At 40.4% G+C, this 27,576-nt stretch overlaps 1 protein-coding gene across 1 annotated transcript; it reads left to right on the top strand.

Annotated features, from left to right (window-relative positions):
• The first annotated feature begins 105 nt into the window (after positions 1 to 105).
• On the top strand, positions 106 to 27,576 carry LOC125162406 (sulfotransferase 1C1-like). The gene is made up of 7 exons (XM_047853387.1): positions 106 to 277; positions 2,483 to 2,611; positions 21,728 to 21,825; positions 24,682 to 24,808; positions 25,755 to 25,849; positions 27,050 to 27,230; positions 27,464 to 27,576. Exons 1-7 carry the CDS (start codon positions 106 to 108, stop codon positions 27,574 to 27,576), a joined length of 915 nt encoding a protein of 304 aa, XP_047709343.1.

Here is a 27,576-nt window from a genome sequence, read left to right as displayed (position 1 = left end):
CTCCTAACTTTCTCAGAGAATATTTTCTTGACAGGAATGACTGTTCTAAGCTGACACAAGCACACTTTTCTTTTATGCATCTGTCTCATAAGTCTATGTAGAAAGATGTCCCTGGAGGAAATGAAAGATCTTCAGCTGGTGGGAAAATACATACAACCAGAAACCAAGGAAGTGAATGGAATCCTTGTGACCAAGATGATGAGTGAAAATTGGGACAACATCTGGAATTTCCAAGCAAGACCTGATGATCTCCTCATTGCATCCTATGCCAAGGCAGGTAGGTTTGGGAAACTGGAAGTGGGGAGGCCAGCTATAGAGGAGCAGGGGCCTCCTGATTTTAAAAAATGCGGATTTTCTCCAGGCCTGGCCCCAGGAAAAATGAAACCAGACTTGTTTCTGGGCTCCAATCCCCTAGGATCCAAGGTTCTCCTGTTTTCTTAGGTCTCTGATGGAGAAAGAGATTGCCAGAATCCCAAATCTTCAAAGGACTGAATGAATTATTTAAAAGCAGAGTCTGAGAAATTGTGCAGAAGTTATCACAGTCATCTTGCCAACCCAGCCACTCTTGGTTCCCATCCACGAGGAAATCCTGGAGTGACAGCACCCCTTGCCCATAAAAAACATCTCTTAGTGGGGGACACTGATGTGGAAATGAGGGCTTTCACCCCAATATGAAATGTTCTGATAGTACTGGGTCCAAAGCACAGTGGGAAGAATCTGGAGGAGGGGAGATGATACTTACCAGGACCTCATAAAATGAAGAGGAGGTTGTGACAAAAGTGAAAGTCTGAAAAGGCAAGGGTTCCCAGGCTTGTACAGGGTTGGGAGAATCCTAACTGGGGAAGCTCCAGGAATGATTGATGATCCCCCTGCATTACCTGTGCTTATAATGTCAAGTGACTGAGTGAGGCATGGAAGTTGAAGCTGTAGCCAGTTTGGGAAAGTCCCAGTGACCATTTGACTCACCAAGAGGGACTCTAGGTATTCATAACCAGAAAGAACTCAGAAAACAGTCTGGTCACTACAGTTCTTCAAACCTTCATTAGACTGTTCCTGTCCTCTCTGGCTGGGAATTCCCTCCTTAATCTCACTCTGTTCTCATGATTCAGCATTACTTAAACTAGAGAAGGGTTTTCCTGTCATCAGGGTTCAGTTGTTTCAAGAATCTCCTTCTCTGTCTGATTTGCACAGGACATTTCTCCTGCCCAGAACTGAATTTGAATTTGCATTGCACCTCAGAGCAGAAATGTTTTTCAGCTCACCTTTGAAATTATGCAGTCAGTCCCAAAGCCCCTCATAAGACAGTCCCCAAGTCTCCAGCCTTATTCCCTCACCTTCCCTACCACCTCCTACCCACTGTGAGCCTGCTTTTACTTCCCAGTGAGGAAATGTGACTCTTTATCCTGCTCCTGAGGCTCCCTGCCTGGGATGCCCTGGCTTCTTAATATGAATGCACATTCAGTCCTGCTTGACTCTACACTCCAAAGCCATCTCAGCTGAGCCTTACTGACCTCTTCCACAGCAAGTTGGATCTCCTCCTCTGTAGACCAGTCCTCTAGCCCTTTGCACATCCTTTCTGGCTTTTACTATATACTGTTCATCTTCTAGTTATCTGTGTATATGTCATATGTATCAGTAAGGAGCAGGTTTTGCTAAAAGCCAGAAAGACACAAATACTTCTGATGTAAAGAGGAAAATGGGTATCTGATGGACAATGAGCACAGTCTACCTTTTTGCCTATCTATATGTCTATGTCCATTCCTCTTCTGTGTCTGTTTGGATTCAATTTGGCCAGAAGTGTCAAAAACCCAAAATAACACAAAAGAAAAAGCAGTCTGGAGAATTAGTAGTCAGTTATGAAATGGTGGCTGCCTTGATCATCAAGGACCTGGGCTTTTTCTAACTTTCTGCTGCACCATCTCCAGGTGTAGCTTTTGGTTTTATTGTCCAATCTGACTCCTGGAGCTCTAGCTATCACATGCACATTCCAAAAAGCAGCAAGAAGGTAGGAAGGGAGGAGTAAGTTCATGTCCCTTCCCTTTAAAGACAACTTCCCAAAATGACATGGCCACATCATGCAAGAAAAATATTACCTTTGAGGCAAGTAGCTATATGCCCAGCTAAAAATTAAGGATCTATTAACTTGAGAAAGAAAGGAAGAATGGATATAAGCTAGGCAAAAAGCAGTCACTGTCTTATCTTATCTCCTCCAAAAAGATTGTAAATGTCATAGGACAGGGAGGGTGGCTAATTCATCTCTGTATGTCCCTACATTCACTTGATTCAGTATTCATTCACTCAGACTACATTTACCAGTTTCAAAGCCCTATGCAAGGCACTGGGAATTAAAGAGAATAAGGTAAGTAAGCTGATTCTGTTTAACACTCAGCAAATGTAAATTTTACTGAATACATAAATAATCAAGGAAATGAATTGAACTGTGCAGTGAGTGGATGGAATTGACAATCAGTATTGCCTCTAGGCACCACCTGGACACAGGAGATTGTGGACATGATCCAAAATGACGGAGATGTGCAGAAGTGCCAACGGGCCAACACCTTTGACCGGCATCCTTTCATTGAGTGGACTCTACCCCCACCCTTCAACTCAGGTAAGTGCCCAAATAAGGCCTATGATGTTGTAGCTAAGACCCATGACTAGTGTGTTAGGTGAGTTTGCATCTGAGAATAGAATTATTTCTACAATCAACCTTCTGGAAAATATTTCAAGGTTACTGGGGAAAAGGTTACGATCAAAGTACTCCAATTGGGAAATAATACTCTTAAATTCTTCTTCTAAAATATATGATTGGGGAGGAGCCAAGATGGCAGAACAGCATGGAAGTTTTATTTTGCACCTCATGTCCATGATACAGCCAGATCAACACTAAACCATCCTGAACACCTAGAAAACTTATTTGAGAATTAACACAACAATATGCACAACCTGAACCAGAGAACTCAGCAGGTATATGGTGTGGAGAGGTGAACTGGGGAGAGAGAAGCCATGGAGAGCAGGGAGCTCTTTTTGCTTGAGGAGAGAGGACATAAATGGGGGGAGAGTACAGGAAAGGCTCCCCCCACCAAGCAGCTGGAGAGAAAGTGGAAAAGTGGAAACAGCTACAGGAACTGAACTAAAAAGGGAGAAAGGAGAAAGGAGAGGGTTTAAATTCCATTGAGACTCTATAAACAGGGGGAGTGCAGGGTCTGAAACTCTGCAGCTCAATACCTGACAGGGCTTTGGTGGGAAGGGCAAATTCTCAGGAGCAGAGTGAGGTCTGGGGATCCTCAGGCCACATGAGGAAAAGTGGTTCCCCTGCTGGAAATCATTTGGTAGAGGCTGTGTGGCCACCTGGTCCCAGCAGACCCTAGAGAACAACCACATTTGCTGCTGCTGGAACAAGGTCATTAAGGGTGAAGCCTGGTGCCAGATGTGTGTTGTGACTTTCCATAATCCCTGAAATGCTGCTGCTACATGATCATGTGAACTTTTTCTGGGGAAGGCTGACACCCAGCCCCAGTCTCTGGGCACTGGCAGCAGCTCGGTCCCACAAAGCTGCCATTGCAGCAGCTCGGTCCCTCGTTCCTGGGTGCAGCCAGCACCCGGCCATTGCTTGGTGAGACCCTCCTCCAGAGGGTCAAAGCTGCAGTCCCTCAGAAGCGAGGGGTCAGGAAACACAGCCACATCTGAGATAGAACTCAGGAGAGAGGTGCCACATGGCAACCTGAGGGTGTGGTCACAGACAGTGTAAAAGCAGGCAGTAGATGGAAGCCAGAGACAAAGGATGGGTGTACAATTGCTGATTGGGGAGAACAGAGTACTGATACTAGAGACTAGGTAACTGGGTGGCATCATTTTCACCCCTCCCGTGCATGCGTGTACACATCTACAAGTGCCACAACAATCCACCCCAGTAAGCTAAGCAGCACCACCTACTGGAGAATGGAGCCATTACTAAGCCTAGCCCAATTGGGCCAATCTCGCTCTTCAGGAACACCACAACTCTCTCTGCCTGCTTAGTTTACAGACTATAAAGTGCTTCATAGTTTGACATCTAGGAGAAAATGATGTAATTTCAGTCGTATTTCAGTTGTTCACTGGTCCATCTATTCAATTTTCTTTTTTTTTTTCCTTTTTCCTTTCTTTTCTTTTTCTTGTAAACAGAAAGAGAAAAAAATTATTTTTATTTTCCATTTTTATTAAAAATATTTTTCTTTAACTTTTTTCTACTATATATTTTTATTTTTTTGTAAAATTTTTCAAATTCTATTCCATCATTTCATTTTATTTCATTCTACTCATTTTTTCAAATTTTCAAATATTTTTCTTTTTTTTCCCCCGCTCTTTTCTCTAATCTATCAAGCTTCTTTCAACAACCAGACCAAACACACCTAGGGCCTAACATCATTTATTTGATTTGTGTGTCTGTGTGTGTGTGTGTGTGTGTGTGTTGTTTTTAATTTTTTTAACTAAAAAAATTTTTACCTTATTAATTCCTTTTCTTCCTTCAAAACGATGAAATGAGGGAATTCACCCCAAAAGAAAGAGCAGGAAGAAATGACAGCCAGGAATTTAATCAACACAGATACAAGCAAGATGTCTGAACCAGAATTTAGAATCATGATAATAAGAGTACTAGCTGGGGTCAAAAATAGATTAGAATCCCTTTCTGTGGAGATAAAAGAAGTAAAAGCTAGTCAAGATGAAATAAAATGCTATAACTGAGCTGCAATGTTGAATGGATGCCACGGTGGCAAGAATGGGTAAGGCAGAACAGTGAATCAGTGATATAGAGGACAAACATGGAGAATAATGAAGCAGAAAAAAAGAGGGAGACTAAGGCAAAAGGTCACGATTTAAGAATTAGAGAAATCAGTGACTCATTAAAAAGGAAAAACATCAGAATCATAGTCCCAGAAGATGAAGAGCCAGAAAAAGGGGTAGAAGGGTTATGTGAGCAAATCATAGCAAAAAAAAACTTTTCAAAAAAAAAGAAAAACTTTCCTAACCCGGGAAAGACACAGACATCAAAATCCAGGAAGCACAGAGGACTCCCATAAGATTCAAAAAGAATGAAATCCATTTGCAACTAAATGGATGGAACTAGAGGGTATAATGCTAAGCAAAATTAGTCAGAGAAAGATAAAGATCATATGACTTCACTAATGTGAGGACTTTAAGATACAAAACAGATAAACATAAGGGAAGGGAAGCAAAAATAATATAAAAACAGGGAGGGGGACAAAACATAAGAGACTCTTAAATGTGGAGAACAAACAGAGGGTTACCAGATGGGAGGGAGATTGGGCTAAATGGGTAAAGGGCATTAAAGAATCTACTCCTGAGATCATTGATGCACTATATGCTAACTAACTTGGATGTAAATTTTTAAAAAGAAATTAAAAAAAAAGAAATTTTGTTAACAGAAAATCTAAAAATAAAATAAAATAAAATAAAATAAAATAAAATATGCAATTGGGTAACATCAGACAGCTTACTTCCTACTGGTGATTGGGAATTCAAGAGTGATCATTAATGTATAACACAGAGAAGGCAGGGTGAGGACTCCTAGCATCCAGTGATTAAGAACCATATTCCTCTGTGATTGTGCTCCTTTGGCATAGAGGATTATCTTCAAATATATTTCATCTATAACCAGTCAACCACAGAATCCAACAAAATTATATATAGCATCATTATCATTAACAAACAATTACACTTCACACCAAAGATACTAAGAAACAGCACACATACACAGATATCAAATGTAGGATTTAAGAAACAAAACAGATGAACATAGGGGAAGGGAAAAAAAGAAAGGGAAACAAACCATATGAGACTCAACCATAAAGAACAAACTGAGGGTTGATGGAGGTGAGGTGGGTGGGAGATGGGCTAAATGGATGATGGATATTAAAGAGGGCACTTGCTGTGTTGAGCACTGGGTGTTATATGTAAGTGATAAATCACTAAATTCCACTCCCGAAACCATTATTACTCTATATGTTAACTAACTAGAATGTAAGTAAAAGTTTGAAAAAAAACACAAAATTAAACTTAAAAATTAAAAAAAAAAAAAGGAAACAGCACACAGTCACAGACAGCACCCTTGAAGAGCTTGAAATCAGTTAAGAATAAAGGACATGTTTTTATAAAGTAAATAGTGGCAAATACTAGCTTTTGTAATAGATGACAACCCAATGATGAAAAGCCATAGACTTTGGAATCAAATAATCCAGCTTCAAATGTTTATCTGGGTGACATTGAGCAAATTATTAGCTCTCAAGCCCAAGTTATTTTTTTATTTTTAAAATAGTACCTATTGAAAACCCATTATTGATTGGGTCAACTATTTTAGCACCATTAGTTGAAAAAAATATATCTTTTTTTTCCCATTGAATAACCTTGGCCTCTTTTCCAAAATCAACTAACCATATATATATAGGTATATTCTAGATTTTCTATTCTGTTCCTCTCCATTTTGTGTCTATCTCTATGCCAACACTACACCTTCTGCTTGCTGTAGCTTTATAAGCTTTAAAATTAGGTATTATAAATTCAGATTTCTTCTTTTTCAAAGTTGCTTTAGCCATTTTAGGATCTTTATAAATTCTAGAATCAGGCTGTTAGTTTCTAGGAAAAAAATATATTCCAATATTTGGTTGGGATTGCATTGAATCTATTGATCTGTTTGGGAAGAAGTATTACCCTAACAAAATCAGGATTTCTGATCTGGGAATGTGGTTCATCTCAATTATTTAGGCTTTGTTTAATTTCCCTTGCTGGTGTCTGGTACCTTCTATCACTTAATCTGGCACATCTTCAATCAAATTTAACCTTAAAAATGTTTATTTAATGCTATTATAAATGGCATCTTCTATTTTAATCTTTATTTGTTGCTGGTATACTGAAATATAATTGCTATTTGTATTGAACCTTGTATCCTGCATCCTAGCTTATTGACTCTAGTAACTTTTTTGTATATTCTATTGGGTTTTCTACATGAACCATCATGTGTTCTGTGAATAATGAATATTTTTCTTCTTCCTTTCCAGTCTGGATATCTGTTATTTTCTTGTCCTTGCTTTATTGCATTCCCTGGAGCCTCCAGTGCAATGTCAAACAGAAATTATGAAAACAAACATCCTTGTCTTCTTCCTTATCTTAAGGGAAAAGCATCCAGGTCTTACCATCAAGTATGATGCTAGCTAAAGCTTTTTTGTAGATATTCTTTATCAGGGCAAAGAAGCTCCCTTCAATTCTTTATTTTCTCAGAGTCTTTAATCATAAATCACTGTTGAATTTTGTCAGTGTTCTTTGAGCTGGGGATTTAATCCATTCATTTTCAGCCATTCTCTGTTTATGACTATACATTTTTCTCAATTGCTATTTTAAATATATTTGGTTTTGATATGTAGTGTTTTCTTTACATTTCATTTTACCACATTTTTCAGAATTCCCGTAATTTTACACCAGAGACATTTAGTAGATGTTTTTAATTTCCAGATGGAAGGGTGTTTTTTTTTGGGGGGGGGGGTGCTTTGTATTTAATTACTAGTTTTATTGCACTTGTGATCAAAGAGTGTTGTTTGTAGTATTCCACCTTTTTGAAAATTATTCATTTGTACTATATTATCAATTTTTATAAACATTCTGTGTGCACTTGAGAAAATACATTCTCTATTATCCAGATCTAATATATTCTGTATGTTGCTTAAATCTTATATATGCTTTTTCTTTTTGTCCACTTGACTTGTCATGTACTAAGAATTAAACATCCTATTATTAGTGTATTTCTATTTTTCCTTACATCTACTGTGGTTTCTGTTTTATATAAGTGGTTATTCTGTTATTTGGTACATAAATATTCATGATTTTTCTATTGTATTATTATAATGGAGACTTTAGCATTATAAAGTTCTTTTTTTTTTTAAGTTTATTTATTTATGCTGAGACAGAGAGAGAGCACACACAAGTACATGCACAAGGAAGGGCAGAGAGAGAGGGACAGAGAGAATCCCAAGGAGGCTCTGCACTGTTAACACAGAGCTTGATGCAGGGCTCAATCCCATGAACCACGAGATCATGACCTAAGCCAAAATTAAGAGTCAGACCCTTAACTGACCAAGCCACCCAGGCACCTCTAGAGTTCCTTTCTTCTCTTATATAATGCTTTTGGGGTTGATACTACTTTATCTGATAATATCATAATCCTTGCTTTTTTGTAGTTTCCATTTGCATTTTGTATATCTATCTACCCTTTTATTTTTACTCTTTCTTGTGTTTTAGGTGTGTCTTCTATGCTGCATATGATTGGGTTTTCTCCTATGAGCCAATTTGAACCTATTTTTATTCACTTAAGTAATCTCTATATCCAACATGGGGCTCAAACTCACAACCCCAAGATCAAGAGTCATGTGCTGTTCCAACTGAGCCAGCCAAGCACCCCTTGAATCATCTATTTATAATAGATGATTTAATCCCACTCACATTTATTGATATGACTGATATGTTTGTTCACAATTATGTCATATATCATATGTCATATGTCAAACTAACATGAGTTTACTCCTTAGTGAGTCACAGATAAAAACTACACCAGGTAGAGCTGTCACACAAAGGAAACTTTATTTGCAGCAAATAAGGAGATCATGGGGAACAATTTCCAAAGCCATGACTCTCACAACAAGGGTAAATGGGTTCATTTTATTTAGGGTTAGGATAAATATTCAGAAAGGGGAGTTTTGTCATGTATGTTAAGGGGGAGGCATAACGTCATGCATGCGCCTTAAGGAAACATGCCTATATATACATTGCATGTTATGTTAATGAGGCCTGTGCTCCTCCTTGGGTGGAGATTTTAATATTATAATGAAGTAAAGGTAACTGTTGGTCACTCCACAGGTCACTCCATGGTCCATCTGCACAGATGTGAGTTGAATGTTGAGCTCAAACTGGTCTGGGTGGTCTGGGCCAGTTGGAGCTCATCATCAGGGCAGTCGTTATTGCTTGAGGGATAGTTTTGGTTTCCATCACAGGATGCCATGACCATTGGGTCTTTTGCCCGAGTTAAGAGATAAGCTGAAAAGAAGAGCTTGATGGAAAATGTGAGACAAATGGTGGTGGTTACAAGCAGGTGGGTAAGATCAGGTCTTGGTGTCTAGCTTGTGACAATATTGTCATGTGCAATAAGAAATATTTAGTTTCTTTCCCTATTTGTTATATCCTTTTTGTTTTTCTTTTTTTTTTTAATGTGTGGGAGTTTTTATTTTTTTAAGTTTTTTATTTTAATTCCAATTATAGTAAACATACAGTGCTATATTAGTTCAGGTATACAATACAGTGATTCAACAATTCTATATGTTACTCTGTGCTCATCACAATAAGTGTATTTATAATCTCTTTCACCTATTTGACCCATCTCCTCATCTAGTTCCCCTCTGGTAACCATCCAATTGTTCTCCATAGTTAAGAGTCTTTTCTTGATTTGTCTCTCTCTTTTTTTTTAATTTTTCTTCTGTTCATCTGTTTTGTTTCCTAAATTCCACATATGAGTGAAATTATATGGTATTTGTCTTTCTCTGACTGACTTATGTCACTTAGCATAATACACTCTAGCTCCATCCATGTCATTAACTCATTGCAAATGGCAAGAGTTCATTATTTTCTATGGCTCAGTAATACTGCATCTTCTTTATCCATTCATCTATTGATGGACACTTGGCTTCTTCCATATTTTGGCTATTGTAAATAATGATGTAATAAATATAGGGGTCCATATATCCTTTCGAATTAATGTTTTTATATTCTTTGGGTAAATGCCCAGTACTGTGATTACTATATTGTAGAGTAGTTCTGTTTTTAATTTTTTGAGGAAGCTCTATAGTGTTTTCCACAGTGATTGTACCAGTTTGTATTCCCACCAACAGTGCAAAAGGGTTCCTTTTTCTCCACATCCTCACCAACACTTGTTATTTCTTGTGTTTTTGATTTTAGCTATTCTGACAGGTGTGAGGTGATATCTCATATTTTTTTAAATATATACATATATTTTTTAAGTTTATTTTTGAGAGAGAGAGAGAGAAAGAGACAGGGAGAGCATGAAAAGGGGGCAGAGAGAGATTGGGAGACACAGAATACAAAGCAGGCTCCAGGCTCTGAGCTATGAAGGTTTCAAGCCCATGCACTGCAAGATCATGACCTGAGCCAAAGTCCAACACTCAATCGACTGAGCCGCTCAGGCACCCATTATTGTAGTTTTGATTTACATTTCCCTGATGATGAGTGATGTTGAACATCTTTTCATGTGTCTGTTGGCCATCTGTAAGTCTTCCTGGAGAAATGTCTATTCATGTCTTCTGCCCACTTTAGTGGCAAAACTGCCCACTTTAGTGGCAAATGCCCTTGGTTTTTGTGGTATTGAATTATATATGTTCTTTATATACTTTAGATACTAACCCTTTATCAGATATATAATTTGCAAATATCTTCTCCCATTAAGTAAGGTGTCTTTTTAGTTTTGCTAATTGTTTCCTTTTCTGAGCAGAAGATTTTTATTTTGATGTGGTTCCAATAGTTTATTTTTGCTTTTATTTCCTTTGTTTCAGGAGTAATGTCTAGAAAAATGTTGCTATGGCCAATGTCAGAGAAATTACTGCCTGTGCTCTCTTCTAGGATTTTTATGGTTTCAGGTCTCACATTTAGGTCTTTCATCCATTTTTTAAGTTTTATTTATTTTTGAGAAAGAGAACAAAAACAGGGGAGGAACAGAGAGAGAGGAGGACAGAGGATCTGAAGGAGCTGACAGCAGCGAGCCTGATGTGGAGCTCAAACTCACAAACTGCAAGATCATAAGCTAAGCTGAAGTCAAATGCTCAACTGACTGAGTCACCCAGGTGCCTTTTTCATCTAGTTTGAAGTGATATTTGTGTATGGTGTAAGAAAGTGATCCAGCTTCATTCTTCTGCATGTAGCTGTCCAAATTTCCCAACACTACTTGTTGAAGAATGAGTCTTTTTCTCATTGGATATTCTTTCCTGCTTGTTGAAGATTAACTGATCACATAATTTTGGGTTTGTTTCTGGGCTTTCTATCCTGGTCTATCGCTCTATGTGTCTATGTTTGTGTCAGTACCATAGTGTTTTATTGCTACAACTTTGTAGTATAACTTGAAGTCCAGAATTGTGATACCTCCAGCTTTGTTTTTCTTCTTCAAGATTGTTCTATTTGGGGTCTTTTGTGGTTTTATACAAATTTTAGGATTATTTGTTGAGAATAAGTGCTGTTGGTATTTTGATAGGGATTGCATTAAATGTGTAGATTACTTTGGGTAGTATGAACATTTTAACAATATTTGTTCTTCCAATCCATGAGCATGGAATGTCTTTCCATTTTTTGTGTGTCATCTTCAATTTATGTCATCAATGTTTTATAGTTTTCAGAGTACAGATCTTTCACTTCCTTGGATAACTGTATTCCTAGGTATATTATTATTTTTGATGCAATTATAAATGGGGTCACTTTCTCAATTCCTCTTTCTGGTGCTTAGTTATTATTGTATACAAATGCAATAGATTTCGGTACATTAATTTTGTATCCTGTGACTCTGATGAATTTATTTATCAGTTCTAATAGTTTCTTGGTGGAGTTTTTAGGGGTTTTTTATATATAGTATCATGTCATCTGCAAATAGTTAAAGGTTTACTTCTTCCTTACCAATTTGGATGGCTTTGTGTGGGAGTTTTTCATTTTTTTTTCTTTAGAAAATTCTTAAGTTTTTTCTAGCAATTGGTTGCTTATGTATTATTATCACCTTTTATAAGTACTTAATCCTCTTTTTTCTTACTTAAGCTTTTACTACCTGATCTGCCAGTTTCAAAGGAATTTTTTATTCCCCCTGTTACTTATACAATCACCAGTAATCCTACTCTAAATTTTAAGTTGCATTCTTTCTACTTTATTACAGCCTATAAGGTTTACATATTGTTCTTCCACCTATCCCTTCATCCCTTTTAAGTTTTAGTTCTAGTATTAAATAATGTGAAATTCTCACTATCAATCCTTGTACTAATTTTTTCCTTTTGGTTAAATCAAACTTACCCTAGTGAATTGTTCAGGAAAATACATATATATTGTATTCTGTGTGTGTTCTTGAATGTTTTAAACTGTTTTCTATAGTGTTGATACTTGAAGCACAACTTGCCTGGATATATCTTTCATTCACACTTTCTTTCCTTAAGTTTCTTGAAAATGTTCTACTGTTTACTTGCTTTGTGTGCTGTTTTTGATAAGTCTGATGCCAGTTTAATTCTCTTGACTTTATGAATTATTTCATCTTTTACCTGGAGTAAGAATTTTTTTCTTTATCTTAAAATATAATAATTTTAGTTTGGTATGTTTCAGAGTTGATCAATAATAATCAACTTTTTATGATATGCATGGTTAAGAAAGTTTTGCAAAGAAGTGTTATATTTTGGCTAGCGTGGTTAAGAATACATTTTTTGGCTTGCCACAAAGGTAAAATGATGTCTACCACCACCAGGCAGTCAACAGAGGTTTTGCAATTGTTTTGATGGAGGCAAGTTTCTCCAGAGAAGCAGATAGCTCTTTCAGAAAAGTAGAATCTATGAGGTCTTCAGGTTCCATCAAGTGGAGGCATTTTTACAAATAGAGGCCTCTGTGCTGACAGTTACCACAGTCATTTCCTTCCTGGGGCAGAGGTGATCTCAAGGTGGGAATCCCAAGGTCAAGTAAGGTTGAAGTACATTGTCTCTCATCTTTCCCTTGGGTTGTGGCTTTGCTGTCTGTAAGGCAGTCACAACTCTAACGGCAGCAAGAGCTCTTGGGCTGGGGCAGTGTCATCTGAGGCATTGCTGTGCTTGGGGATGGTGAGGCCAGGAGAGGGTGGTTTCCCAGGTGAAGATCCATGAAGGGTAGAAGTGGCTGCTGGTGTTAAATACCAAGTACATGTCCTAGAGGCCTGGCTCGGGGTGGGACTACAAGTGTGGACTCTACTACTAGATGGGCAGACCTCATTGGGCTCCATTAGATCATCAGGGTGCACTTTGCAAAGGAGCATGCAATATCCATGACTGAACTTTATGGGGACCACATCCATAATGCGTATAGATTCTGGATACATTGATAGGCTCACAGTAGGGATATTTTGTGGATGGCAGATGTACAATCCAGAGATAACCCCATGAAAACTATGATAGGGTGGTTAGAGCACAAACCTGCCAGCCAAGATGGGTCTGATTTGGTTATGACAGTAGGGCCATTTGGCCTGGGGTAAATATAATTTGAAGCATGGTGTAAGGATGGAATGACTCTTTTAAGCATCACTTCCATTGGCACCATTTAATGTAGAAGAGATGAACTCTGGGTCAGAATTTGTGCCTGCTGAATTGACCCCTGCTACATAGAGCCTGCAACACTTGGTGCTCAGCCATCATTCAGTACAGTTGTATACCTGGCTAATTTTGTTCCAGCTCATCTCCTGAGATAGAGTTAGGCTGGAGGGATCTACCAACAACCCTATTATCCAAGGTAGCCACAGTAAAAGAGAGCATTTGCATTTGACTAGCTTGTGGGGTGTCCTTCAGGGAAAGCAATCTGGATAGCAACAAAAGGAGGAGCATGTTTGCTTAGGAACAAGAGGTCATTTACCTCTTCATCTAAGGTGGGGTAGAGACCTGGCCTGCATCCACTGAGAGCCACCATTGGATTCTATGGTTCTTTGGGGGCTTCATTTCTTAATGTGACTGGCATCCACTGGCAGAATACCTTTTTCTTCTCTCTGAGACCCACAATCCCACTAGTTGACCCTGAAGCCATAATTTCAATCTCCCACAAAACTTTCTATGAAATTGCTTTAATTAACCTGCCTTAAAACCAGAATATTGAGCAAGGCCAGTGTCCTTACCTTTGTGGCTAATACTGGACCATCATCCATGCCAAAGAAATTGGTATAATCATGATCTCTAAGCAATTTGGTAGGGTTTGTTCCATTGAGCTCTCTATTAGAAGAGGGTCATATTGTACAATCCACCCCTGATGAGGTTGCCAGCATATGGAAGACAGTGAGACAATGGAAAGACCACAATGGTGAGGGAAGCATTCATCCAGTGAACAGAAGTGAATGACATCCTCCTTGATGTCAGAGGAGTCAGGGTTCCCTGTCAGTACCAGAAGGGGGTTTTTGGAGAAGATGTATTTGGTGTGGGGGTAGGAAGAGCTGAGAGCCAGGAATCAAGCAGTATTAGAGCCACGAGGAAAATTTCTGTCCACTTGGGGCCTCCCTTCTGTTTAAAATTTGAGAAGCATGTCTCTGAAGGCCATTGTTCCTCTCCATACGTCCACCTGCTTGGGGCCAGTGAGCTAGGCAGAAATTCCACAAGATTCCATGTTCCAGAGCCCATTATTGAACTGCTTGGGAGGTGGAAGGCTATCTTGATCTGAATCTGTAATGTCTGGTGGGTGTAAGGGGACAAGCACATATCTGGTTAAGGAGGATATTGAGCAATAGGAAGCAGTGTTTCTGGAGAGAACAGCCTGTAGGCATCCTGAGAAGGTATTGATGATGGTGTTTACATACCCACTAGCTCCAGCAGAGGGCAGCAGCAGTCTGATACAACAAATTTGCCATCACAAGTTGTCACACTGACCTGATAATCTTCCAGAGTTTTGTTTGGGGACAAAGAAGCAATCAATTATCTACCACCAGTTTGGATAGAGCAAGGGTGAAAAGGATTCCACGCCTGTTTCCCCAATCAGTGAGTGTTGTTGCTCCCCTGTGGCCTGAAATAGGGGTCTGCTCTTCTGGTGGGCATGGCATCTCTGGAGGAATAGTTATATGGAGGTTATGTCTGGAATGTTATTAGAATGTTGGAACAAGGAGTCTGCAATGTTATTAGAATGTGCTTCTGGTGTTTGTTGGCATTTTTACACAGACATGAGTGACTATAATTGGCATAAGTGAATTGGCTGTCCCTCTCCAAATGGAGACACCCAGAGACATTGAATTATCCTTTTGCCATTATCCAAACCAGACTGAGAACCCACTGGCTAAGAGCTCAGGAGTCAGTAAAAATATATGCCCTTGGGAGTCTCACTTTGTGGTCTGTTGTGGAACCAAGCACACTGCCACCAACCCTGCCATCCGGGCCAAGCGAGGAGCGGCCTTCTTGACTAGGGATGACTACTGCAGCCTGCTGATGGGCAGCACTGTGTATGATGGCAGCACTGCTGTATGTGAAGAACACTCACTCCCTTTCCATGCCAGACAACTGGTCCCAGGGAGCTTCTCAAAATGCTATAGGGGCCAACATTGGGGGTGCCACCATTTGCCTTCATTAATAGTAAGCAAGAAGCTGAGCTTTGAGGAGCCACACCCTCCTGTAATCTGGAAAGGCCCTTGACATCAGATTGAGCTTTTTTAAAGGTACCATTTTCACTTTAACAATGAGGTCTCAGGACCATGCTGAACCTTTGCTGGGTTGAATTGCTAACCCAATGAAGGATGGGGACTTTTTGCAAATCAGGGTGGGCTATGAATGCTTTTTTTCCCAAAAGGGCCCAGTGGACTGCCAAAATTTCATGCTCAAGTGGCATGTGCTAAGCCGCTGTCTGGGGCAGATCTTTGATCCAGGTCCCATGGACAGTCAGATAAAGCCATGCTTAGTCCCAAGACTCCACAAGGCCTAATCAAATATCTCCATTGATTCAACTCAAAAGCCTGAGCCCAGAGAGACTAAGGACAGGACCTGCTGTATGGCTTGCTGGGCCAGATGCAAGACAGTTTGGTGAGGTTCTCCCAAATGGAAAGAAGCTGGATTGCATCTAACAGCACAAATAGGTTTTAGTAAAATGGTAAATGTAGAATGTGTTTCCCCCAAAAAGTGAAGACACCTGATATGTGTTTTGCCTGCTATAATGTAACAGGAGGCTTAATTATAAGGAGTTGATGTTTTATAGTGAGAGAAACTTCACAGTCCTCAGCTGCCACATTATGTCTAGAAACTTGAAAGAAGTGTCTGGTCCTTGGATCTTATGCAAGGTAATGGCCCATCCTCTCTGCTATAAATACATTACTAAGTGTAAGTCTCCTGGATGGCATCCTCAAAAGGTTCCAAAGGGAGAATGTCACTTATATAATATCAAAGGCTACAGTGGGTTAATTGGAGTGAATTTAAATCTTTTCTGCAGGGGCGCCTGGGTGGCGCAGTCGGTTGGGCGTCCGACTTCAGCCAGGTCACGATCTCGCAGTCCGTGAGTTCGAGCCCCGCGTCAGGCTCTGGGCTGATGGCTCAGAGCCTGGAGCCTGTTTCCGATTCTGTGTCTCCCTCTCTCTCTGCCCCTCCCCCATTCATGCTCTGTCTCTCTCTGTCCCAAAAATAAATAAAAAAAATAAATAAATAAATAAATAAATCTTTTCTGCATTGGTTATATGCAAAAGCAGGGTGCTTAAATGTTTAAATAACCCATGGGCACCCAAGTAAAGGTTCAAAACGCCTTTGAAACGGAAAGCAAATTGAAGTTGTGAGTCTTCCATTATCAGGATCAAGTGAAACACGTTGGCTAGATCTAGGACATCAAAGTAAGGACCGCATGCTTTTTGGATGTCATCTACCATGTCTATAATACTGGGAATGGGAAACTTAATGATAGAAACCTGTGCATTTAAGTTTTGATAGTCAATTGTGTTTTTTTAAGTATTTCTTTTTTTTAAGTTTATTAATTTTGAGAGAGAAGGGGAGAGGTGAACAGGGGTCGGGGGGACAGAGATAGAGGGAGAAAGAGATTCCCAAGCGGGCTCCACACAGTCAGCACAGAGCCCAACGTGGGGCTCAGTCTTATGAACTATGAGATAATGACATGAGCTGAAACCAAGAGTCAGACACTTAACTGATTGAGCCACCCAGGCACCCCCCCACCTCCAATAATAGTCAATAGTTAATCTCCATTAACTGGTAGCCAGTTTTCACACTGACCAGACCAGGCTATTAAAGTGTGAGATGGGGGGCCTACTGACCCCAATTCAAGTATATCTCTAATGACAGACCTTAGGTCCTGTGTACTCAGTCAATAATGTGGTGTATTTAGTTTTTTTTCCTGGAGGAGGCAATTGGGCAGGTTACTGTCTGGCACCTTTTATGAGAAATCCAGGAATTTGAGTTTATTCTACTAGGCATGTCATGAAGTAAGTGCATGCAAACCTATAATAGGGAAAAAGAGAGCCAGGGAGGCCACCACCACTGGCAACTTGTTTGGAAAGCCATAGCCAGCTTTCCTTGTACTCCCTTTGTGGTTTTATTGGCTTTGACTTGTAGGCTGTAGGAGATTATTTGAGAAATTTAGGATTACCTGGGATTACTATGACTTGGGCTATGGTGTTTAACAAAGAAAAGAATGTCAGGTTACTGCCTTAGTCCCTGTGGACTACTGAGTCATGAATAGGCAATTATCCCCAGGAGGTGACAAGTTCCATGAGCCATTCAGTTCTAGGGTAATGCTCTGGGGGTTTGTCAGGCCCACAGGTCAGTGATGTTGTTTGGGGCAGAGGGAGCTTTGAAACCCCCTAAAGTCATCTGGGCCATTGAGATTGGGATCTTTTTCAAAATGAACATGAGTTTTTGAGAGAAGCTTGCACCATAACTGTCCAGATATGAGATCTGGACCCCCAGCTGGCAGAGTGTCTCCCTCATGAAGGAAGAACTGTCAAGTCTATTCCCAGCATGGCCTCCAGAATATTATGGGAGGTCCTCTTAAAATGAAGTTTGGTCCTGTCATTTGGTGGAGGCTCCCTGCAAGAAGAATTCTCTGGATTCATAATCAATTGGGACTTCCTCAGATTGGAGATGAAATCCAGGTCATCTGGATAGGTTGCTATATTCAAAGGAGTGATATACCCACAGGACCATATCAATCATACAGGAAAGGAGTTGGGCCTCATTGAATATCTTCCACTGGCTTTGAATCTTTGCAGTAATAACTATGATAAAAGGGTAGACTTCACAACAAACCTTGAAAATCCAAGTAAGCAGAGAGTGGAATTTGCCCTCTATATCTTTGGGGCTTGTGCCTTTGGGTTTGGATTCTCCCTTGTTATTAGAAATCCCAGTTAGGACATGGAGACAATCTGTGGCTGCAGTTTTTGCTTTAATTCTGGTTGAATTAGTCCTGGGGTAGTCTCTTGTGGGTTGGGGGTTGGGTCATCTGTGTCTGTCCAGAATTTGGACTTTTAAAAAGTTATCCATTTGGGGCTTCTTGTAAATACTGACTAGTTGACTCATGTCTGTGAGTTGAGTAATAATAGCTCAGAGTCAGTATTAAACACTCTCAACAGCCAGTCAGCCCCTTTTCCTTCCTCCTGCTCTACAGTCCTTTCAGATATTTTTAATCTTGAGGTGTGTAAAGCTTCAAATTTCAGTTTCTAATTCTCTATTACCCACCACTGATTTGACTTTCTGAATCCTCACTGGAAAAATCTGTGGTAGACGTCCCCAGTGGCCAATACCTGCTGCTTCCCTCTCCAGGGTGTCCCAATTGACTTCACTGGGTTTAGTGTTAGTCTCCATCAGACCAGCAGTGGCAGAATCATTAGGGCTGGCCCCAGGTCCCTAAAGTATAGAACCAGTCCCTTGGTCTGTTGGTACACCACAACACTGAGCAGTGCCCACAGCACCTCTATGAGTGTTTTCCATTTAGTACAGAGCTTGCTAATTTCCTCAGACAGTTTTAGTTGATGCAGGCACCAGGTGCTCAAGTCATTTGTACTTGGCTATTAGATTTTGTGCCCCTATACACCAGGAGTGGGACCCCTGATACCTCATAGGGTCAGGGGACAAACTGCCACAGCAGCAAGGTATGCAGTGACAGAGGGACCGTGGGACCCAGCCACTCTTGCCTTTTTGAGGGGCCATTACCTCCCCAGTGAGGACATCCCTATCATCCAAGTTATAACTTAGAGTCCTAGTACATCCCATAAGCACCGCCAATCAGAGACAGGGAGTGTCCCTCTCCTCTTAGGGGCACTGCACATTTATGTGGCCCTATATGTGAGCCGGGTGTGCAACTCACATATTCCCTTCTGTTAACTAAGGGCAAGAGGATATTGCTAAAATCTTAGCTAGTTGCCCCTAACAGTCAGCATCTGGGTCTGTACTACAAGCTGAGAAACATGCTCAAAGTCTAACAGCCACTGAGGGTAACCTTGGGCATTAATAAGTGGGAAATACATCCATGGCCCCTCAAACCAGCTCTGATTAACAATACTCTCAAGGTTTGGGAGAATTATCATTGCTTTTTTTGTAACGTGCACTTTTGGGATGGAAACTTGGGGCAGCTCTCTGAAAAGGCAGTATGCAGTAGGGCAAAGCAGTGCAACCAAATTCCAGTAGGCAGTGGATTCCTCCCCCATGGAATTATGCACATGATAAAGCCCGTCAGTAAGCCATTGAAACTAAAATGCATTTCTTATTATCAAAAGCAAGCTGATTTAGTCCATCCTACTTGTGAACCTAATTATGACTTTGTTAAATTAACATTTGGTGGTCTGGTGAGCCTCAGTTCAAGAAAAGACCATAAGGAATTGAAATAGCACTGTCCACTACTCCTTGGTCCTGGAGGAAGTACAGGGCATGCCTTGAGTGACCAAATGAGAGGTCAAGGCAGGATGCTGGTAGAGAGATGGGACTTGGGGCACATGCCCTTATTAAGGTACATAAGTAGAAAGCTTTGGGGCTTCTGGGCTAAGTCCAGAACAGTCAATCCAAACCAAAACGATCAGGGTTTTGGTAGGCTCTACAAGGGTCTTATCTAAAGGGGTGCTCCCAGGGAAGGCCTTGGGAGGTAACAGACACTGTTGATCTCAGGGCCATTGGGTAGTCTCTGCCGACTGTTATGCAGCTGGGGCGTGAACTGGCATGCTCAAGGCCCCTGTAGGCTGCTTGGCCACCCAGAATGGATTACGAGACAATATTATGGAATAGTTTAGCTAAAATCTCAACAAATTCAAGTCTTCTTTTCAAGAAAGTTTGTTCATATTATAAGTTTAAATATTAGTTCTATTCCACCATTTTCATTTTCTTTTCAGGAACTGCAGTTTATACCAACGTTAGAGCTGCCAGGCTTGTCTTCCAGATCAGACACTTTCTCTCTGACCCTTTTTACTTGTTTATTTACCTCATTGTCCATCTCTTGGTTACCTTCTTGCTTTTCTTCAACATCTTTTTTTAAATTTCCTTTCAAACCTATCCTTCATTGTCAACCTTATGATTTAATCTTCCCTTCTTATGTTATTGTGCTTTTTCTTTTCTCAGTTCCATAAAATCTTTTCTCATTTATCCCCTTTTCTTTTTTTATATATTTTATTTTATTTATTTTTATAAATAAATTTTGTCTATTTCATTTCCTAATTTTTATATTTCTGAGTTGTTTGTTCCTTTTCCCAAACGTTTGTTTTGGATATTTAATCAAGATTGGAGTATTGTATCACAACTTTGTTTAGGATTGTAGTTGGTTTTGGGGGGAGAATTTTCATCAGGTTAAAGGCTTCGGTTTGCCTTTTCTGTTTTTTATAGTAGTTTTGTATTCATGAGATCTGCTTTTTTATGTTTGTATTCATTTTATTGTCATAATTTCTAGTTTGAGAGCACCCTCTTCTGTCCATTCGGCCCTCTACTGTGCAGTTTTGTTCATGGACAGCATTGGTGGTTGGTGGGGAGGAAGAATTGGCATGCTGTTTCTTTCATTTCTGCAGGATCTTTATTTTTCTTTCTCTTACTTCCTTATTTCCCATCACTGCCAGGTCTCCAGGGGGTGCCTCCTCCTTCTGATTCGCCACTAGAAGCTGTGCTTCTCCAACCAAGGCTGCCTATCTGCCTCAGTGACAAGCCCCCTCCCTGAGACTGGTACTGTGTGTGGCCAAATCCCAGCCTATATTTGGTATTTTAACACTCAGGATTGGACATTCTGTTTCCAAGGAGGATTTGGTTGTGATTTATCTAATTGTTCCTTGCCTCTCTGGTGCTTTTCACGAAGTCTCTTGAGCCCCACCTCCCCCCACTCCATTGGCTTTCCACACCAAAGACTAACTGATTTCCAGCCCTGGCTGTCATAGTTACAAACTTGGAGAAATTACTGAAATTACTTGACTACTGTAAGGCTCAATTTTTCATCTGAAAATACATCCTAGCACAGAGACCAGTGTGGTGTTTGGATAGTGGCTGTTGCAGTTCTTGGCCTGGAAAGTAAAGGTTGGAAGAAAGATCAGTGGAATTGCTTGTGTTGTAGAGCTGGCCAGAAATTCACCTACATCAAGAGGGACACCAGCTCTTCTCCAGCTGCTTTAATCTACTCTCCATTGCAGTAATAGAAAACCCCAAAGGACAAAATATCCAAGTGCTTGTTGGGGTCATAGTTATCACCATCCTCAGACCTCCCAAAGCATCTTCATCTTCCCACACAAGTACAACCAATCCATCAAATAAGAAGAGTAATGTTGCCTCCCTTGGTGGTTTCCGGTATCTCATCAGTGATTTCCTCTACCTGAATGGATGGTAGAGGTGTCACCAGGAAGGAAGCATTTAGACATGTAAAACCATAATTTTAGGCAAAGACAACTATTTGGTAAATCTCATTCTAGATATTTAACAAACAATAATATTTAATTCAGGGGGCTGATGATGAAAAATGTTCAAGCAAATGGTGTGGCCTTCTTTCCCAGGTCTAGATCTGGCCGAAAAAATGCCTTCTCCTAGAACTATGAAGACTCACCTTCCTGTTCAGTTGCTGCCACCTTCCTTCTGGAAAGAAAATTCAAAGGTAGGAAAATTCAACTCTTCAATCCCAGTTTTGTTCATATGGACAAACACTATCTCTGTCTAAGTGGAAACAATCAAAGATGTTGAAAGATAAAAAACCAATGAAGGTATAAAGCAGATGGTGTCCTTACCTCCACATTCCCACATACTCCATCCTGGATCCAACTTTCTTCAAAATATTATTTCTGGGTATATACTAGGAAGTTTTCATACAAAATCATTCTGATTAGCTGCCAGTGAACCCACATCCAAAAACAACAAGTTGTGAAACAAAGCACATATTTCCTGAAGAAGGCTTTTATCTTAGTTTGAATCATCTAAGAAGCAAAAGCCAAGGTATAAAAGTGATTTATTTAGGGAAAACTTGTGAAGGGAAAGGTAGAGCAATACAAAGAAAGATGAACAACCATAAGACCATGATACTACATTGACCACCCTTACAGAATATCTTGTGGAGCAAGCTCCCAGGAACTGTTATAACACTATGTCCTCCGTTTTCAAAAATTTTCATTTATTTTGACCTTCCAAATTCAGGATCAATGTGTAATGTAAAGCAAAATGCTAGTGTTGCTTTTTGATATATGCTTCATCAGTGAGTCTTAAAGTCAATGAAATATGGAATATAAGCAAAATACGGACTTATAAATTTGCAGTGAAAAGTGTAGCCATCCAGCAGAATCAAAATGTTTGTATCAACTAGACCAGAACATCTTCTCCTTGCAGGCAAGCTACTTTAGAAACCCATACTGAACCCTTACCAAGAAAACCATAAGGGTCAAGTCTATTTAGTCAAGACAATTTCCCCTATGTGTGGTGCTCAGATACACAGGGCAAGTGATTGCTTTTGACTCTTTTTTTTTTTCTGGGCTTCCATGAGTCATCAGCTCCTCATCTTGCCCATCTCCCATCTCCAAACAAGGTACAATACAATTGAATAAGATTCCACATTCCAATATGCTATCCCATTCATTACCTGCTTCTCTGAGATTACACCAAGGTCATTTTGATTTGTGAAAACTTCCTGCTTTGTTCCCACAGGTAGATAACTCATGTGACTCTTGATGCTCAACAAGCAATATTATTTCCAAATGGTATTATAGATTCAGTGTGAGAAGACACAATAGCATTTTGTTAGTCATCATACTAGCACCTTCTTTTTATAAAAATCAGCCTTCTAAAAATGTAAAAATCTCAATGATGGCACCTCCTTTTATCTGTTTAGAATTGTGGATTATTTGAGCAGGAAGTGACATTAGAGAGTTTAGGCCAAGATTTTCATTTTATGATGCAGTGGTAAGCTAAATAGCCATCCCCTAAAGATATCCATGTCCTAATCAACAGAACCTGTGAATGCTACCTTATATGGTAAAATGAGATTTGCAGATTTGATTAAATTGGGGATCTTGAGATGAGAAGATTATCCTAGATTAATAGGTGGGCCCTAAATATCATCAAAAGGATTCTTAGAAGAGGGAGACAAAAAGATCAAAGTAAAAAGTAGGAGATGTGAAAAGTGAAGCCAGGGATTGGGTCAAGAGCCAAGGAATGCAAGTGGCCTTTGGGGGCTAGCAACAGCAAGTGAAGGGATTCTCCCTTACTGCCACCAAAGGGACCAGCCCTGCCAACAGCTTGACCCGAGCCCAGTGAAATCTAGCCTCTAGAACCATAAGAGAATAAATCTCTTATTGTTTAAGCCAGTACACTTTTTACAGCAGCCATGAGGGATTCACACAGATAAGTCAGCAGGCTCTCAGAAAATGTCCTGGACATTAGGTCATATCCAGTCATCAGACTCCTGCCACAAGCACACTGGATATGTTCCCCGTCTAGCACAGACTGCCCCTTCACAATTACTCAAGTTTACAAAAAGGCAGTAACCAACACCAGCATTAAGAAATGTATTTACATTATAAGATGGGGCAGCTGTGTCACACTTTTTGGTTCCCTACATGCTTTCACAAATATCAGAGAAAAATCAAGCAGTAGGAAAAGAGGCAGAGAAACATGTTGGGTCTGTGCTCCTCTAAGACAGCAGTGGGGGAAAGGCAGCTGGGAAAGCAAGAGCCTGGGGAGATTGGCTGAGAGAGAAATACCACTGGGTGAATGGTTGTGTTGGACACAGAAATTCTGTTCAGTAAGTGAGACATGGGAAAATGCTTGTGACACCATTAATGTGCTCCTCCTCTCTGGCTCTGCTGAGAATGCACACAGCAGCACAGGTGGGCATTAGAGCCTGGACAGTGAGTGGGAAAAAGGGAACCACAGGACACAAAGCAAAGAGGTGACATCTCCCCGGCCAGACCACACCCCTGCTTTTCCAATGAAAAGAATCATCACAAGCAGCTCCAAAGGGAGACTTAGCACTGCCGTCAAAAGTCCTGCAATCTTACCACAAATGAAAAGTAGGAGTGATATCAGTAATCTATAAAGCTGCAGTTCATCATGTGCAGATGAGACCAAATGGCTGACTGCATTAGCTACCCCCATAAAATAACCTAGAGTCCTCACTTAGTGCAAGCCAAGGAGGACCTACCTTACACACTGGAAAAAAACACAGGGGCCTCTTTAGCCTCCAGGAATATCATAGTTAGGGTGACCATAGTATTTATCAGGCAAACCAGGGTACTTTTAAGAAAAGGAGGGATGCTCCTAATCATTATCTGAAACCACAGATATATGTTGGAACTCTGGATAAACCGGAAAATGTGGTCATCCCGATCACAGAAAAGGCACACACGTTCAGATACTCAAATGGGATAGTCTAAGATTCTTCTAATACTAAGGTCCTCTGCATCGAGCAATAATATTTCTGTGTTTTGTTTTCTCTCTGTCTCAATCACTTGCTGGCTGATTTCAGATTATCTATGTGGCTAGAAATGCAAAAGACACTGTGGTGTCCTACTACCATTTCTCAAGAATGGCTGCACTACTACCTAACCCTGGTACATGGGAGGAGTTTGTTGAGGCATTCAAAGCTGGTAAAGGTAAGTGAAAGGAAATTGTGGGTGCATGTGTCCTTATTCATTCATGTTTCCTTGTTCACTACTGACTTCAGAAAGGATGGGTTTTCAGTGAATGATTGTAGTCATCAAGGTCATGGGAGGGTGTGATGGCACATTCAAGCTGGATCATTTGGGGAGAATTTAACCAAGAGACTATTTAGAAAGCTACGGGGCAGAGTTTAAAGAAACAAACAGGTGATAATACAGTGTTCTTGGGTGGGTACGAGCAGGGAGCCATTGCCCCCTGGAAAAAGGACAGGGCCCCTTAACAGGAGCTGAAGCCTTCATTAAGGGAAACAGACCACAACAGTGAGCCAACAGGAAGAGCATCAGGGAAATAAACATACCTTCCCTACTCTCCTTTACCCGCAAAAGCCTCTGAGTACCTTTTCCTGGCAAAGCCCAGGTGGAAGTCTGAGCACAAAGGAGGCATCGACGCAGTCCCTAGAGGTCAACCTCACAGGGTGGAGGAGGGTGCAGAGTGGATTTGGCAGGGCCAACAGAAGACACCCAGTGCACCTCTCTTCCTCTCATTCACCATTACAGAGAGTAAAGGTGCCCAAATATCTGGTAATTATAGATTTTCCAGAATGAAAATCAGCCTAGTAGGATACAATGTTTATTGTGTAACACTAATCTAGGCATCATGTAGTGATGCAAAAGAAAGAAAGATTATGACTCCTGGCAACTACACAGTATCTAATGTGCTATTAAGTTCCAGAGAAGAAATATAAAACCAAGGAATCCAGAATACTTCTTATCATCTCCCTAAATATTAAAAAAAAAACTGTCTTCTGCAAATAAGAATTCTGTCCAGGGTCTTTGTCTTCTTTGCCTTTTTCCCTTTTATTTGAGACATCCATGCTCATTGTATAAGTTTCAAGTTGATATTGATGCCCCCCCCACACTTCTCTCTTGTTCCCTCCAGTGCTATGGGGCTCCTGGTATGACCATGTGAAGGGATGGTGGGATGCAAAAGACCAGCACCGTATTCTCTACATCTTCTATGAGGACATGAAGGAGGTGAGGGGCAGTGCAGTCTACAATATTCTCCAGGGCAGCAAACCACAGTCGTGATCCTGTTTGTGGGCTTGCCCACAGGAGAGCCTTCAGTGCAAGTCCTTTCTCTCCATGACACTCTTCTTGACTCAGTTTTACCCTGGAAAGTTCTAACTACTTTTCTGCTCTTCTCAATTTTCTTTGCTTCAGTTCAAAGTTTCTGGAAGATCCTTCCTCCTCCGGAAATATCACATGTCTTTATAGTTGAATTAATTCTGACACTCATGAACCATGTCTTCACCTACAAAGTGGGTATCATCTCATTTTGTATCTCATGAAATTATTATAAGGATTTATAAGATCACATATGCAAAGTGCCTAGTTGTGTTCAGTGAACGTGGAGGGACAGTTTCCTTCTCCCTCTTCCACACCCCAGGCCCACATCACAAACTGAAGTTTAATCATTGGCAGGATTAGTCTCACATATTGGGACAGAGGACGGATTTTTCCATTTCAAATCATTGTGTATGAGAGGCATGACAAAATCACTCTCAGGACCCCAGGGTTAGTGTCCTAGAATTAAACTACCTCTTGTGCCAATGGTGAGAAATCTAATCAAAAGCTATAGCTCCTTTTCTGCAACTCTTTGATCAAAGAACCAGTGCACAAGAACTCACATTTCTGTAGCAACTTGAGATTCCTTTGTATTCATCCCCTTACTGACCTTCTATTAAATTCACAGACTTTTTGTCATCTTTTATAGCTCAAATACTAAATTTGGTCATACCATGACTCACCTGCAACATTTTTTCTCCTTTATACAACTTTTCCTCATCTCTACCAGGAAACATAATTGCTGCTTTCAACAAATCTCATGGATCTCTCTCTCTCTCAATCTCTCTCTCTCTCTCTCTCTCTCTCTCTCTCTCTGTGTGTGTGTGTGTGTGTGTGTGTGTACAGCATGTTTTCTGGGCCAGTTCTTACAGTTAGTTATGTCTACATTCATCTCCCTATTGCAGCATGAGCCTCCTGAGGGCAGGAACAGCTCTCATTTTTGTGTCTTGGCAGCACCTTTGCACATAGTCGTCACCTGAGGGATGTTTATTGAATATATTTGAACTGATCCCTTAACTCATTTCTCCCCAAACACTGTTTGTCCACACAGAATGTCATCCTTAATGGAAAACTCAAATTATTTGCTTTGTATAACTATTCTACATACAGGACCCAAAGCGGGAAATTCAGAAGATTTTGAAGTTCTTGGAGAAAGAAATACCAGAGGAAATTCTGAATAAAATCATCTATCACACATCCTTTGATGTAATGAAGCACAACCCAATGGCCAACTACACCACTTTGCCTATCAGCTTCCTGGACCACTCTATCTCCCCTTTTATGAGGAAAGGTACGTTAAGACTCATATTCTCAGATGCCAGATTGGACTCTGTGGTCCCCATACTCTGCTTAGATTTTCCAGTAATGTTTCTTGCCCCATTATGAATTCTTGTCAGTGACACTACATAATTTTTCAGAGGCAAACTTCCTTTTTTTTCCCACTCTTATCCTGGTTCCAAGGGTGTGTGCTCACTCCACCCTGTACTCTTGTGTGGTAATCACTGAGACTTTGCTCCATTTCAGGGATGCCTGGGGACTGGAAGAGCCATTTCACTGTGACCCAGAATGAAGAATTTGACAAGGACTACCAGAAGAAGATGGCAGGGAGCACCCTGACCTTCCGCACAGAGATCTGA

This window comes from Prionailurus viverrinus, chromosome A3 (genome assembly GCF_022837055.1).
Source record: "Prionailurus viverrinus isolate Anna chromosome A3, UM_Priviv_1.0, whole genome shotgun sequence".
Taxonomy (NCBI): Eukaryota; Metazoa; Chordata; class Mammalia; order Carnivora; family Felidae; genus Prionailurus; species Prionailurus viverrinus.
This window is presented reverse-complemented; position numbering and strand designations above follow the sequence as displayed.